The sequence below is a fragment of the Onychomys torridus genome, chromosome 9 (genome assembly GCF_903995425.1).
Source record: "Onychomys torridus chromosome 9, mOncTor1.1, whole genome shotgun sequence".
In the NCBI taxonomy this organism is placed as follows: domain Eukaryota; kingdom Metazoa; phylum Chordata; class Mammalia; order Rodentia; family Cricetidae; genus Onychomys; species Onychomys torridus.
In genome coordinates this window covers 40,891,267-40,906,629 of record NC_050451.1, presented here as the reverse complement: position 1 = coordinate 40,906,629, position 15,363 = coordinate 40,891,267, and the positions used below count along the sequence as shown (strand labels likewise).

At 45.1% G+C, this 15,363-nt stretch overlaps 1 protein-coding gene across 4 annotated transcripts; it reads left to right on the top strand.

The window, feature by feature from the left end:
* Positions 1–11,690: 11,690 nt before the first annotated feature.
* Pip4p1 (phosphatidylinositol-4,5-bisphosphate 4-phosphatase 1) lies at positions 11,691–15,294 on the top strand. 4 transcript variants are annotated; one of them, XM_036199176.1, is made up of 7 exons: positions 11,691–11,919; positions 12,189–12,379; positions 12,877–12,983; positions 13,215–13,320; positions 13,471–13,523; positions 13,619–13,709; positions 14,479–15,294. In XM_036199176.1, the coding sequence occupies exons 1-7, from the start codon at positions 11,778–11,780 to the stop codon at positions 14,620–14,622; spliced, it is 834 nt and encodes a 277-aa protein (XP_036055069.1). In that variant the 5' UTR covers positions 11,691–11,777; the 3' UTR covers positions 14,623–15,294. The 4 variants fall into 4 exon arrangements, with proteins under 4 accessions (XP_036055069.1, XP_036055068.1, XP_036055071.1 ...); XM_036199175.1 differs by having other exon boundaries at positions 11,691–11,940; XM_036199178.1 differs by lacking the exon at positions 13,215–13,320 and having other exon boundaries at positions 11,713–11,919.
* The last annotated feature ends 69 nt before the right edge of the window (positions 15,295–15,363 follow it).

Sequence of the window (15,363 nt, the reverse complement as noted above, 5' to 3'; positions counted from 1 at the left end):
CCTTGCTTGCACTCCCCTTTGCCCCTGCCTATATACGCCTAAAGAGGAAAATACAATTTTGGAGCTTGCTCAGACGTCCTGTCTTGCTCTCATTCTTTGTGTCTCTCGTCCCTCTCATTCGTGGCCCTCCCGTTAGGTCCCCGTTGAAGACCCCGCTGTCTGGGGCACGAAGTTAGAAATACCATTTGCATTTCTCCGCCTACTGACCTATTAGTATACATAAGTCAATTTCAAGTTACTTATTCATGGTAACGTTATTTATTTATTTACTGAGACAGTGCCTCACAATACACATCAGGCTGGCCTGGAACTTACAGAGATGCACCTGCCTTTGATTCCCAAATGCAGGATTAAAAGTGTGTGCCACCACCCTGTCTCACCCAATTATTTTTCTAATTTTAAAGATTTCTGGGGCTTGGGAGATGGTTCAGCAGTTAAAAGCACTTATTGTTCTTGCAAAGGACCTGGGTTCTATACACAGCACCCACATGGTAGCTCACAACCATCTATAACTCCAATTCCAGATGATCTGGTGCCCTCTTCTGATCTCCTCAGGCACCAGGTGTGAACTTGGTAGGCATACACATGAGCAAAACACTTATATACATAAAACATAAAATAAATATATATCTAAAAACAAAATTTAAAAACTAAAAAAAATTTTTTCTGGGCTATCCTGACTAGATAGAAGTGAACTCAGTTTTGTTGTCATTGTACTTGTCTTGTTTTTTTTTTTTTTTTGAGGCAGACTCCCATACATTCAGGCTTTCTATGTGGCTAAAAATGAACTTGAAGTTCTGATCCTCCTTATCCTACATACAACCTGAGTGCTAGAACTATAGGCATAAATCTCCATACCCAAATGGTGTGCTGGGGACTGAACCCATAGCCTTGTGTATGATACCAACTGAACTTTACTCCTAACACTCTTCTTTTCTTATATTTGAATTACATTGTTATTTATTGGGAAGCATATATGCTATATCATGACTTTCTACCATTAATTTTTTCACACAATAGAAGATTACTAGTGTTGACATTTTTATCTGTCAATGTTTACATTATTTTGTTCCCCTATCCTGAGTGTAGGTTTCTCCTTCCTTCATGAAGAGTAGATGTACATTAAATTTCTATAGAGGTATTGATTGATGAACAGATTGGAAAACATACCCACTGGGGCTGACATGCTAGTGGGGTTATAGCACTATAGAGCAGTAATTAGCACTCATGATGCCATGAAGTTGATCTCCAAGGAGACAGAAAAAGAGAAGAGGGGAGCAAGGGGGGGGGGAGAAAAGGAGAAGGAAAAGTGTGGTAGTCTGAAAGAAAATGGCCCCCAAAGGGAGTGGCACTATTAGGAGGTGTGGCCATGTTGGAGTAGGTGTGGTCTTGTTGGAAGAAGTGAGTCATTGTGGAGGTGGGCTTTGAGGTCTCATAAAGCTCAAGCCATACCCAGTGATACAGACCACTTCCTGTTGCCTGCATACCAAGATGTAGGACTCTCAGCTCTAGCACCATGTCTGCCTGCACACTACCATGTTACACCATGATGATACTGGACTGAACCTCTGAAAATGTAAGCCACCCCATTTAAATGGTTTTCCTTTCTAAGAGTTGCCATGGTTATGGTCTCTTAACAGCAATAAAAACCCTAAGTAAGACAGAGAAAAGAGAGGAAGGGAGAAATAAGAAGGTCAGAAAGGGGATAAAAGAAGAAAAAAATTATAGTAGCTTTCATCAATGAGTAAAGTCTATCTAGATGTGGTAGTGCATACCTGTGATCCCAGCACTGGAGAAGCCAAGACAGGAGAATCACCAAGAGTTCCAGACCAGTCTGGCCTACATAGTAAAAATCTACCTTAAAAACAGCAAGAGAGACAGAGACAGAGACAAAAGGAGGTGTGGAGTCTAGTATATCACATTGAATATAGACAGGCACCATGGTTTGCTATGAACATTAGGATGTAGTAAAAATGAAATAATTGTGGTAGTGCTGTAGCCTAGCCAAATGATGCTTGGTAACTTCTCTTTTATTTTTCTTACACTACCATCTGCAGCAGCACCGTGCTCCACAGAAGCCAGGCCAATTTGATACTCGTCACCTATAGGAGTGAGGCCAGCTCTTTCCAGTAATCTTCTGAGTGTGTGTTCATGAGGAAGCCCAGGTGAGATGTTAAAAGAACCACTCAGAACATCACAGAATCAGGAGACTAGGTCACTTGTTTTCTGGGCATGTAATTTCTGATCACTAACAAACCATATTGTCACTTGAGGGAAAGACAGACTTTAGTGATCTGGATACTACTAGAGTACTCTGCCCAGAACTGTAGGCAATGTTAGATCATAGATGCCTCTCTAGAGGGGATCAGCCACACCTTATATCCTAAACTGCTATTGTAGTAGCCCCAAGGTATGGTGGGACAGTGGGATTAACTTCCAAAAATGTGACCTGTCCAGTCTAGTATCTACACCAATCGGTTAAATTCAGAACTCCTCTCCTATAGTCTCAGAGATCACTCCCTTCTAATATCTATCAAATTAAAGGACTTCCTCTGTTCTGAGTTGCTATTAGATATCCCATCCCAGCTTCTCCCTCTTTGGGTGGTGGCAATAATAAAAAAACTGACTAATAGAGATCCCTCCCAATGTATTTGTATTAAAAACAGGTGAGGGTTGGGGATTTAGCTCAGTGGTAGAGCACTTGCCTAGCAAGCACAAAGCCCTGGGTTCGATCCTCAGCGCAAAAAGAAGGGGGGGGGGGAGAAAAACAGGTAGTGAGTTATTACTCCATTCTCAGACTAAGTAGTGTAAGTAGTGGCTCCTTCCAAGAAAGTTTTGGCAGTCAAGGTTTACAGAAGGAACTGGAGAGATGGCTCAGCAGTGAAGAATGCTTCTTGTTCTAGCAAAGGACCTAAGTTCTATTCCCAGCATTTATACCTCACAGATGCCTGTAACAGCAGTTCAAGGAACTCCAACTACCTTTTCTAACCTCAGCAGCCTCCTGCATACATTTGGTGCACATCAATTCATGTGCACGCACACGCGCGTGCGCACACACACACACACACACACACCCCACACACACACATACTAATAAACACATAGGAGCTGATGTGATTACTCAGAGGTAAAAGGTGCTTGCTGCCAAACTTGACAACATGGATTCAATCACCAGGACCTACATGATGGAGAGAACTAACTCCCAAAAGTTGTCTTCTGACCTCCACACAAATGAGTACACACACACACACACACACACACACACACACACACACACTACATATACGTATATGTAGGTTAAGTACACCTTTGATCCCACCAATTAGGAGGCAGATACAGGTGAATATCTGTGAACTCTAGGCAAGCCTGGTCATCATAGTGAGCTCCAGGCCAGCCAGGGCTACAAAGTAAGACCTGTCTCAAAAACAAACCAACCAATAAATGAATGTAACTTTAAAAATAATCCCTTTTTAAAAAAGAAAGAACTTGGGCCACATGGCCCAGGGTGGAGGTAGAAGACAGCCAAGTCCCACCTCTGGCAGTTAGCAACACTACAAAGAACAAGTATGTGATGGAGAGGTGGGGAAGATGGAAGAACGGTGTGGTGTGTACTATGGAGAGAGGTGGAACTGGAGATGTGATGGCGGTGGCAGGTGAGAGAGCTAAGGTCCATATGTTGTCATTACCCAGTAGGATTATATGAGTGGTGTAGCCAGAAGTTTCTCTGGTCCTGCCCTGCCCCGCTGTCAGGATTTCTCACCCATGTCCAGCAGCCGCTTGGTCCCAAATAAATACACAGAGGCTTATATTATTTACAAACTGTATGGCCTATGGGTCAGGCTTCTTGATAGCTATCTCTTTCATCTTAAATTAACCCATTTCTATTAATGTATGGCTTTATCTATGTCCCATTTCATGTTGCTCCTTGAACGGCAGTTGGGTGTCACCCCCCACTCTCCTTTCTCCTCTCACTGTCTCTCTTGGATTTCCCCTCCTGTCTCCATTCTGCCCTGCCATAGGCTATTGCAGATTTATTTATCAATCAATTGGAGCCACACATATTCATAGCATATAGAAAAACATCCCACAGCACTTCCCCTTTTCTGTCTAATCAAAATAGTAAAATTACATATAACACAAGTTATCAAGCAAGAATTACAGTTAAAATATCTAGTCTATTTATATTTATTAAATGAGAAATTATTCTATCATCTATCCTATATTTGTGGATCTAAAGTTTCATATCTAATTTATCTTTTGGTTTTTTGTTTTGTTTTGTTTTGTTTTGTTTTGAGCTGAGGATTGAACCCAGGGCCTTGTGCTTTCCAGGCAAGTGCTCTACCACTGAGCTAAATCTCCAACCCTTATCTTTTATCATGACTAGGGAATATTACAACTATCTAGTCTTCAACTACATCAAAGACCCCAGAAGAATATAATATTACCTGAGTAAACAGGAAGTGCATTGCAAGCAACTTTCATAATTCTAGAAATGACAGAGACATCTGGCTGCCTGGACAGTCATCCAAAGTTCCTCTACAATGTTGGGGCATCCATCTTCAGCCTACAGATCTAGATTCTCCGGCATAGATTTCAATGAAGCAGGAAATCTTAAGGATTGTCTTGCCTATTGGCAAAGTTCATCAGTCTGGCAGTATCTTCTATAAAGCAGGAACCTGAAGGACCATCTCACTCTGTTTAGGCAAAGTTTGGTGGTCATTTCCCCATGGGTCCTGCATGCCCAGTCTATACAACATATTGTCAAGTAGTCCAGGCAAGAGCAGTTTCTTACTCAAATGGCCAGTTTTGCTAAGAAGAAGATAAACTCCATATGGAGTGTCTTCGATGCCCATCTTCTTCTTTGAAGTAAATCGGTGCTGCCAGGAGCAGACGTGTCTCACTGTCAAGAAAAGTCTAAGTTCTTAAAACATTTTAAATGCTAGATTCTATAGGTCTTTGAAGTGTTTGAAGATTGCCTATCTCTCTGAAATATATCTCTGCATGACCTTGAAAATATACCTAACATGACTATAAGTTTGACAATTAAGATTACTACTAAGTTGTATTTAATTATATATTACATTTTTAATGAGCTGCATAAACATAATACCTTAAACAAGAGTAGAAATATACATACAGTATCATAAAAATTAACTTTAAATTTGTACCAATAAACCAAAATCAATAGTAATATAAATTATGTAAGATTAATAGTTGTGTTTTAGATTAAAGTAGATTCAATAATCTACCCTTTTATCCTATCATTTCTGTATCATACATTTCTCTATCATATTCCCCTTTCTTTTAGAAAGAGACTGACTATGACCAATAACAATTTGTAACCAACCTCCTAAACAAAGACAAACATTCATAATCCATTTTTGGGAATGTGGGCATAGTTTTCTAGGCTACTTCCTGCTGATTGGGGAACCCTGAGAAACTTTAGGATTATGGTCAAGTTCTGATTAGAGTAGTCTGTGAGGCTGAATCATCTCAGCCAGCAGCCTTGAAGCCTTTCTGGATGCAGTACTCAGTGGTGCTCTGAAATGTTGGCTCATCTGGGCCATCTGTTCCCATTGGAGATTTTTCAGGGAGTCTTCCTTGATCAAATATGATTTTTCTTTTTTCTTTTTTGGTTTTCCTTGGTGTAGCTTTGCACCTTTCCTGGAACTCACTCTGTAGCCCAGGCTGGCCTTGAACTCACAGAGATCCACCTGGCTCTGCCTCCCAAGTGCTGGGATTAAAGGCATGTGCCACCACTGCCCAGCTTCAAATATGATTTTTCTTAATGTAGAAAGAATTCACAGCTTCTCATTTCCTGTGGAAATGGAAGCATAACCTCTTCTCCAAAGTAACATTATCTTTTGACTTAAATTTTGAAGTCAAATCACTTTCAAAATATATAGGTTGGATTAATCCAGCAATGTTTATAATCAAATGTCTCTTAGCAGATCCTTTCTTGGCTGCCATACAATTCAACACAATAACCACAATAACATTCAGTATCCAGACTTTGTCTGTATGTGCATTTTCCATTTTTATGTGGCTTTGATTACTTTACTCTCTCTCTCTCTCTTTTTTAATTTACTCCTTTTAAGGGCTTTATTTTAAAACTATACATTTCTTTTTTATGGCTAGCTATACCTTCTCTTTACTCTCCCAAGTCTATGAATATTTTTTAACACACTGTAAACCACTTAGAGGTTTATCCCATCTGAATCTGTCTTATTGTGTATCTAGAATCTTTTTTTTGATCATTGCTTTAAACTGCATTGTGGCTAGGACTAAAGCAGCAGCCTTGGCTGTGGACTCCACCCACCACAGCTTTCCAACATGGCAAAGGTATACATACCTACCACCAACTCCAGGAAGCAGTGGGTCTATGCCTCCAACAAGCAGCGTGTAGTCCACATTTTTTTTTTTTTTTTTTTTTGTCTGTACTAGCAAAAGCTAAATCCACCATGCAGTGCACTACACGACTTGGAGATGCCTCTGTGTACTGTGGCAGGAATCTGCCATGCTCTGGGTCAAGCCCACATGCTATGAACCACTGTAGCTCAAGCCTGCATGCTGCTGTGTCTCTGTATCACAGCTTGCCTGAGAAACACAACTAGGAAGCTTCTTTTGGCTCCATTTTAGATCCCTTTTAAAAGCTTTCTCAGGTTTTAGGTGAAATTCTTGCCCTACATTGGGCGCCACTTATTAAGATCAGTCCACGTTGAGTCTATTTAATGATAATAGGGATTTATTAAGATATAAATTGAGGAAATACACTCATGAATACAGAATGGAGCAGACAGCTGAAGTCATCCTCTGATCTAACCGGGAGCAAATCCACCTCACAGGCAGGAGCAGGGAGAAGGAACATGTGACCGTTCTCCCTCTCCTTTTAAGAGCTCACACACAATGGCAGGAAGCACTGACTCCTTTGGGTCCTATAGCCCAAGGTTACAGGCAAAGCAAATAGTACTACAGGGTAGCATACAACAGCTTGGAGCTTAAGCAGATGCAGACTCAGCCCCTGAACCTGCCACCTGGCATCAGGATCTGGCAACAACAGAGGCCCTCCTGAGATGAGGAAAAGTTCATATTCTGTATTGGACCTCCTTGAAGGACCACTGTGGCCTGCAATGCCACCAGAGGCCATGTTGGTATCTGTGGTCCATGCTGCTGCCCCAGGCTACAATGAAGCCTGAGATCCATGTGTTCATATGTCCTCTGTGCTGCTGCATGAGGCCTTGGTGATAATTTCAGGCTTTGCTGCCTCAGGGCGCTATGCTGATGTGACTGGCATATGTAACCACCTAAGGCCATGTCGAGGCTTGTGGCCCATGCAGCCACTGAGGGCCATGAGTGGGTCAATGGTCCTGATATAACCAAGGAACATGTTGATGTCTGAAGCTGTGTAACCACCAAAGTCCATGTGAACTCCTGTAGTCTGGGCTACCACCTGAAGCCATGTTAATACCCCTGATAGCCTGAAAGAGCTGGCCCTTCCCATCTCAGAAGAGTTGGCCCCAACCTTTGCTGGCCCACAGCACTGTTGTACATGCAGTGACAATGGCATGGGAGAGCTGGCCCCACCATGTTCCCACTGCAAGGCTCTCTTCAATTGATGGTTTCTGGAGTGGATACAGACAGAGAAAGATTCATCCTTCCATAGAGGGCTGGTCACTAGGAATTTGAACATGCTTCAGTGAATATATGTACAATCCAAAATGTACTTGGGGGGAGGGGGGCACAGGGGATATGGGAAGACTTGGAGTTCAGTGTGATTGGGGTGCATGATGTGAGATTTCCAAATAATCAATACAAAAATAATTAAAAAAAAAAAACTTCCAAGACTTTTTATTTACAACAATTTTGTCATAAGAACACTTACAAAGCCATTCTTTTCTGAACCTTTCCCACAACTGCATAGGCAAAGGTTAGTTAAGACAGAGAGGTTTAAAGGAAGACAAAGAGGGCAGTGTCTGTATCTAAACTAGGCATTGTGTCTCAAGCCTATAATCACAACATTCAGGAAGCCGAGGCAGCAGAATCATCAGTTCCAGCAGAGCCTGGGCTATATGGTAGCCTAGGTCCCATACAGAGATCCTGTCTCAAAACACAGCACAAAAAGATATAAAAATATATACTTAGGAATTCATCCATCATGTATTTCCTTCAACACTTCACATACCTGTCAGAAAATATCCGACCTATTGGCTAACATTTACTTCATTTTATTTCTAGTCATACATCCCTATATTTAACCTATAATAAAAACGTCACCTACAGGCCAAATGAAAAATGAACAAATAGTTAATACATAAACCATTCTCCTCATTTTTTCCTACTTCAATCCTTTTTTTTTTTTTTTTTTTTTTTTGATGGGGTGAGGGGTAGGGGAAGGCATGAATCCAGGGGATAATACATGGTAGGCAAGTGCTCTACCACTGAGCTACAGTTTAGTTCTATTTTTCACTTTTTGGCATAGCTAGAACCAGATTTAAGTGATCATAAACTACAACTTTAGCAAGGATGGAGGTATCACAAAAGGGCAGATTTGGGGTTTTGTGCATAACCAAGTCCCAAATAATGAAACCTACCCTGAACTCAGAATTAATACTTGAAAATCTTTGTACCAAAACATCAGCAAGAACAGCAAACTGGCCTGTTCCTTGCAGAACTATAACCCTTTCTAACTTTGTGTTTGGAGACTCCTAATTTCTTCAAGTGTGTGTTGGGGAGTGATGGAGTTCTTGTTCAAGGACCTGATGATAGAAATTGACCTGGGAAAAGTGTGTCTAAAAATATCAGAGTCAGGCATGGTAGCTCCAGCCTTTGGGGAGAGGTGGGACTTGCCAGGAATTGAAAACCAGCCTAGTTTAAGAATGAGGCCCTACTTAAAAACCAAAACAAAGACAAAAACTAAAACAACCTCTATTCAGTTTCTTGGCTGAAGACAAAAATAGCAATTAGAGACTTCCATCTACCAAATACGACTAAATATATTTAGTGGATTTGATTTACTAGGTGAATCAACAAACACTTGTGTAGGTATCTGATAGGTCAGTCTACATCAAGTACAATGATGAGCTCTCCTTCCATCAGTGGACACACTCACAAAAATATAATTTTCACTTCAGTGGTGAAGACATTTATTTTATTATTTTTGTGGGTTAATTTTAAAAAACATTTTGAGTATTCAAACATGTATCTCTTCCCCCTCCAATCCTTCTCATGCCCCCCCACAAAATCTTCTCATCTTCATGACCTCATCTTCTTTATTTATTGTTACACACACACACACACACACACACACACACACACACACACACACACGTCTATATATAAATACACCGTGCTGAGTCGATTTAGTGTTGCTTGTCTGTGTGTGTGTTTAGGGATAACCACTGGAGGTTGGATGGATACTCTATCAGAAGCCCATCCCTGGAAAAAACAGACTGTCCTTTTCTTAGCTGTTATTGCCTTCCAGTAGCTCTTCACCTAAAGGCTGTCAATGGCACTGGCATTGTGCAGGTCTTATTTCGGCAATAACTGTCACGATTTCATGGGGGCAGATCCCTGTCATATGCAGAAGACACGACTGTACACCAGACATCCTGGTCCTCTCATCCTCTCAGTCTTTCTGCCCCTCTTTTAAAATGTTCCCTGAGCCTGAGGTGTAAGGGTTGTTGTAGATGCATCAACTGGAGACAGGCACATCAGTCAGTTGTTCTCTGCATTTTGGTTAGTTGTGGATCATTGTAGTGGCCTCCATCTGCTGCAAAGCTTCTTAAACATGGTGTGTGTGTGTGGGGGGGGGAGTTACACATATTTACGTATCTGTAGACATATGGAAAGGTATTTAGAATGTTGTGGGGAATATACTGGTTTAGGAGGGCAGCAGTGGTTGGCTTATAGTACCACACAATTCTGGGCCACTAGGTAGGTGGCTGTTGGTTACCCTTAAGATATAGGCTCCACTATTGCGCCCAATCTTGCTGTCCTGGTCATTGTTGTTTGAAAGCTTTACAGCTAACTGATCAGGGTTTTTAACTGCTTTTCTTCCTTGGCAGCTTGCACAGCTCCTTGAGATGCTAATGAGGGGTTGAGGATTTAGCTCAGTGGTAGAGCACTTGGCAAGGCCCTGGGTTTGATGCTCAGCTCAAAAAAAAAAAAGGAGATGTTAACGAGAGCTAATCTTCTAGGAGGAGACTTTCAAGTCGGTTCCAACTTGAATACTGGTAGAGACCCTTGTAGAAATAATAATTTCACGGCCATGCATACTGGCAAACGCCTGCAAGCTCAATTACTCAGGAGGCCTTGGCAGAATCACCAAGTTCCAAGCCAGGGAGGATCTTGTCTCAAAACTGAAAAAGGACTGGGGATGTAGAAGCAGTAGTACTTTTCTGACATATTTGTGCCCTGGGTCCAATTCCATTTAAAAAAAAAAAGACAAATTATTATTACTTTCTTTAGGTGCTGAAAGGTAACCTCGGGCTTCCAGTGTGGTCACCACTAAGCTCACCAGATACCATCACTAGCCTGCAGGAACAGGTACATCATCACTCAATTCTCTTGTCTGTGTGTCAGATTGGTCTCAAACCCCTAATCCCCTTGCCTCGGCCATCCTTAGCTTCCAGAGTATTGATACTGAGCTAACCAATATGCTCACCATACTAGGTTTTGAGGCAGTCTCCCTGTAGCTCAGGCTGGCCTCCAACCTGGCCCTCCTGTCTCCATCTTCCAAATTCTGGGATTACAGCCCTACACTGCGACCTGCTGTTTTTTTTAAAATTTTGGGTGGCATTATTTTTATGTATGTGTACGTGTGCGCCCACATAAACCACATGTGTGTGGATAAGCCATCAATTGGCATTGGATCTCCTGGAGCTGGAGTTACAGGTAGCAACCGCCCGAGGAGGGCCTTGGGAACCGAACTAGGCTCCTTTGACTTGGCAGTAAGTACTCCTAAGTAGTAAGCCATCTTTCCAGTGCCCCGCCCACCTGGGTTCTGTTTCACCTTGTTTTGTCCAGGAGAGGTCGCTGCTTCCGCGGCTGGCCTGGAATTCCCTGGCTTCCTAACCTTCGGTGCATTTACAGACATGCGCTTCCGTGTCACCGGTTGTCTGCAGAGCTGGGGGCTGAATTCCGGGGCCTTGGGCCATGCCGGGCAAAACGTGCAAAGCCCCCCAGGTCCTCCGGGCTTTCCAACGCTTATCCAGGACACAGTGCGGTCCCCGCGGCCCACTGCAGGCCAGGACACCCGGCCTGGCTGCCCGGAAGCACGGAAGCCGCCCTCACGTTCGGGCGCTAAGTTTGGGCCAATAGCGTTGAGTCCCACGGGAGACTTCGGACCAATGAGGGGCGGCTCACGCGACAGGCGGGCCACGTGACGCGAGCGGAGCCGCCGCCCCCCTGGGCCGGAGGTAGCGCCATGGCCGCACTTCCAATGGCTCGCACAACTCGTCGTCACGTGCAGTGTTTACGGACTCAGCAGCTGCTGGCAGGTCATGTGACAGTGACGCGACACCCCCCCCCCACGTCGCTGTCCAATGGAGTAAGGGAGGCTCCATCACCAACCGGGAACTACTTTTCCCTCCGCGAATGACAGCGCGGAGGGGCGGGGCCAGCCTGTCACGTGAGCGGGGCGGGGCGGGGCGGCACTGGCTGCGGGCGAACGCGGCGCGCAGGCGCCTTGGGGACCCGGTAGCGGCGGCGGCGGCGGCGGCGGCGGTGGTGGTGGCGGTGGCGGCAGCTGGTGGCTGGCTGACTGAGCGGGAGGCGCCATGGCGGCGGACGGAGAGCGCTCTCCGCTGCTGTCCGAGGCCGGCGATGGCGGCGCTGGAGGCAACGGCTTAGCGGGCCCGGGCGGGAACGCGACAGGGCCCGGTGGAGGCCTGACGCCCTCCGCACCTCCGTACGGAGCCGGTAAACATGCCCCGCCCCAGGGTAAGCCGGCGGTGTGAGGTGCACCCGGGCCTAGGGGCGGATCGGGTCGGAGGGGGGCGGAGCCTGCTCCGGCGCCAGGTGCAGCACCATGGCACCTGTCACGGGGCGAGGCATCCTTCCTCCGCCATCGCTGCGGGAGCCGGGCACGAAAGGGGGTCTGAGCTTTTGTCAGGAGGGTTGGCCACCGCCGTGGAGCTTCCGTGGGAAGTGTCCCAAGGATGATTGGCTTTTGTCTGCTTCCTCTTCAGCATTTCCCCCGTTCCCCGAGGGGCATCCAGCCGTGTTGCCTGGAGAGGACCCACCCCCCTACTCACCCCTGACTAGCCCGGATAGTGGGAGTGCCCCCATGATTACCTGTCGAGTCTGTCAGTCTCCGATCAATGTGGAAGGCAAGATGCATCAGCATGTAGTCAAATGTGGTGTCTGCAACGAAGCCACTGTGAGTTAGTTATACCTATCTCTGCAAAAATGGGCCCCGTTTCCTGGATCCGCTTTCCGATTCTAGACCCTGTTCAAGACCTCTTCGTGAAACTCCACTTTCAGTTCCTGGATCTTCAGCAGCCATTTCTTCAGAAGCTGCTCACGAAAGACAACATCCACCAGCTCTCACTTTTACGCCTTTCCCGGATCCTGAAGCGTAGTTCTCATTGGCAGTTGTTGTAGTTGCTTTTGATTTTTGTATTTTGGGGTTCTCCTGTTTTGTTTTGTCTTTTTTTTTTTTTTTTTTTTGAGACAGGCTCACCTCAGACTCTGCACTCTTCCTTCTTCCTGCCTGCCTCTGCCTCCTGAGTGCTGAGATTACAGACTACTATATGCTGGCAACATTTGTATCTCTCAAATGTCTTGACTTTTCCTTTCTCAGTGATGTTGGAGAGGGTTGGGATAACGGGCTTGCTTGCTGATATACCCATTGTTCCTTTATTCACTGTCCTCCAGCCCATCAAGAATGCACCCCCTGGAAAGAAGTATGTTCGATGTCCCTGTAATTGTCTCCTTATCTGCAAGGTGACTTCCCAGCGGATTGCCTGCCCTCGGCCCTACTGGTAAGAGACAAGGTGGGAAGGCCATGCTTGGGCAAAACTGTAAAGAAACCAAACCAAACCTGAAGCTGGGCAAGGTGGTGCATGCCTATCATCAGTCCCAGCACCTGTGAGGTGGAGGCAGGAAGCTCTGTATAGCACTGTGGATTCTTGGTTGTTCTGCTGGGATTCTGTGTGTCATCAGATCCAGTTAAAATGAAGAACTTTTAAAAGCATACTTTTCCCTCTGTATAGCAAAAGAATCATCAACCTAGGGCCTGTGCATCCAGGACCTCTGAGTCCAGAACCCCAGCCAATGGGTGTCAGGGTCATCTGTGGACATTGCAAGAATACGTTTCTGGTGAGGAGGGATATTGGGAAACCCTGAAGGAGGCAAGTACTAGGAATAGTAATAAATCCTGAAAAAGACTATCCTATTTCTCATTTTTCTTGCCTTGGGGTTCTCATTGAGGAGAACCTTCTTCCCATGGTTGTTTTTCTTTTTCCATAGTGGACAGAATTCACAGACCGAACCTTGGCACGATGCCCTCACTGCAGGAAAGTGTAAGTGGTTAGGCATTGCACTGGTAACTGGGTAATGTATGGCATAAAATCATCAGGGCTGTTTCCAAATACCCACTTCTGTTGGCTCCCCACAGGTCATCTATTGGGCGCAGATATCCTCGGAAGAGATGTATCTGCTGCTTCTTGCTTGGTTTACTCTTGGCAGTCACTGCCACTGGCCTTGCTGTGAGTAGTCCTGGTGCAGACCTCTTATTTGCCTATCAGCAGGCTAAGATCTGAGAAGTTGGTACCTTAAAGAATGGTGAAAGAGCTGGGTGTTGGGGTATGTCCTTGACTCCAAGAATGGAGGCAGTTCTAAGGTAGCCTGGGCTACATAGCAAGGCCCCATCTATAATACAAAAACAGGGAAGGGATTGTTGCCAGTTCCAGATGTGGCTTAGCTGGTAAGAGTGTTGGCCAACATACATGAAGCCCTGGGTGTGATCTCAGCACCATATGAGCTAAGCATGGTGGTGCAAGCCTAGGTCCCAGCACTTAGGAGGATCAGATTTCAAGGTCATTCTCAACTACAGGATTTGAGGCTGCTCAGGTTGGCTACATAAGACCCTTGCCTTAAAAAAACAAACTAAAGTGAAAGAATATGGTGACAGGGTGGGGGGACACTTTCAGGTACAGGTAAACTAAAGTTAAAAGTGACTAATAAACTAAGAAGTAAAAGAAGTTATTCCCACTCTAGAGAGAAAAATGTTGTGTTATTAGGAATCCTGGTTCACTTGTTAAGACCTGAGAAACACTGGCAGATGTCTGGGGTGGCAGGAGTACTTTCCTGCATAAGGGAAGGAAGCTAAACCACCTGATCTTGGAAAGGTCCTCAGCTGAAGGGTTACAAGGGACTAGGGTACAGAGCAGAAGTTGGTGTTGTATTACTGTTCCTAACACTGAAGCAGCAAACACTGAAAGTAACCTCTTCTTTCTCTTCTTCCTCATCTGTCAGTTTGGCACATGGAAGCATGCACAGCAATATGGAGGTATCTACGCAGCCTGGGCATTTGTCATTTTGCTGGCTGTTCTATGTTTGGGCCGGGCCCTTTATTGGGGCTGTATGAAGGTCAGCCATCCTGTCCAGAACTTCTCCTGAGCCCTTGATCCAGTCTGTGCCTGGCGGCTGCCTGGTAGCAACATTAACACTACAAAAGGCTCTCTGGACTTCTGCAAGGAAGCCAAGCAGCTGCCTCCCTTTTCCCTGGGGAGAGGTAGGAAGGAACCAGTCCCTTACTTAGGTTTGGAAGGGTAGGTAAGACCATTGCTGGCTGTCTGCTTTCCTCCAAGGGTTGCTGTTTAGGCTAACTAGGCGAAACATTGCCCCTAAGCCTGGGATCCTAAAGGTGGTTCTAGCCATGTCCTTCCTGTGTGCTCCCTGAGAACCATTCCTGACCCTTATACATTCCAGGGCAGGGTGGGGGTGGGAAGTGTGGGGGTGTTGCCCTCCCTCTTGTGCACCATTAGGACCTTGCTGCTGCTATTGCACTTGACCAGGGGCTGGCTCTGGCCTATCCTCAGTCCCTTCTCCCCACATTTCTTGTCCTGTGGGGTGGGGTCAGCCACTGCTCTGTACAGAACTACAGGAACTGATGTAGATAGAACTATTTAATATGGGAAATGTCCCCCCGATCCTGTATTTCCCTGAATTCCTCCTTCCCATCTTCCTTACTTCCAGTTGCAGTACTCAACTGGGCTGAGGTAGGGTCACTGTCTCGGGAGAGGTTAGGGATTCATCCGTGCTTGTAAATAAATAATGTCATGACTCTAACCTTTCCCACTTAACACCTTTTGTGTATGAAAAAATAAAAAGGGAACTTGTAGATTCACAAAAGGGAAA

Excerpts from the sequence above, each read along its gene's own strand:
- Pip4p1 (XM_036199175.1), top strand. The coding sequence starts at position 11,778 with ATGGCGGCGGACGGAGAGCGCTCTCCGCTGCTGTCCGAGGCCGGCGAT. Across the intron at positions 13,321-13,470 it reads ATTGCAAGAATACGTTTCTG|TGGACAGAATTCACAGACCG; the intron begins GTGAGGAGGGAT and ends CTTTTTCCATAG. Across the intron at positions 13,710-14,478 it reads TCACTGCCACTGGCCTTGCT|TTTGGCACATGGAAGCATGC; the intron begins GTGAGTAGTCCT and ends CTCATCTGTCAG.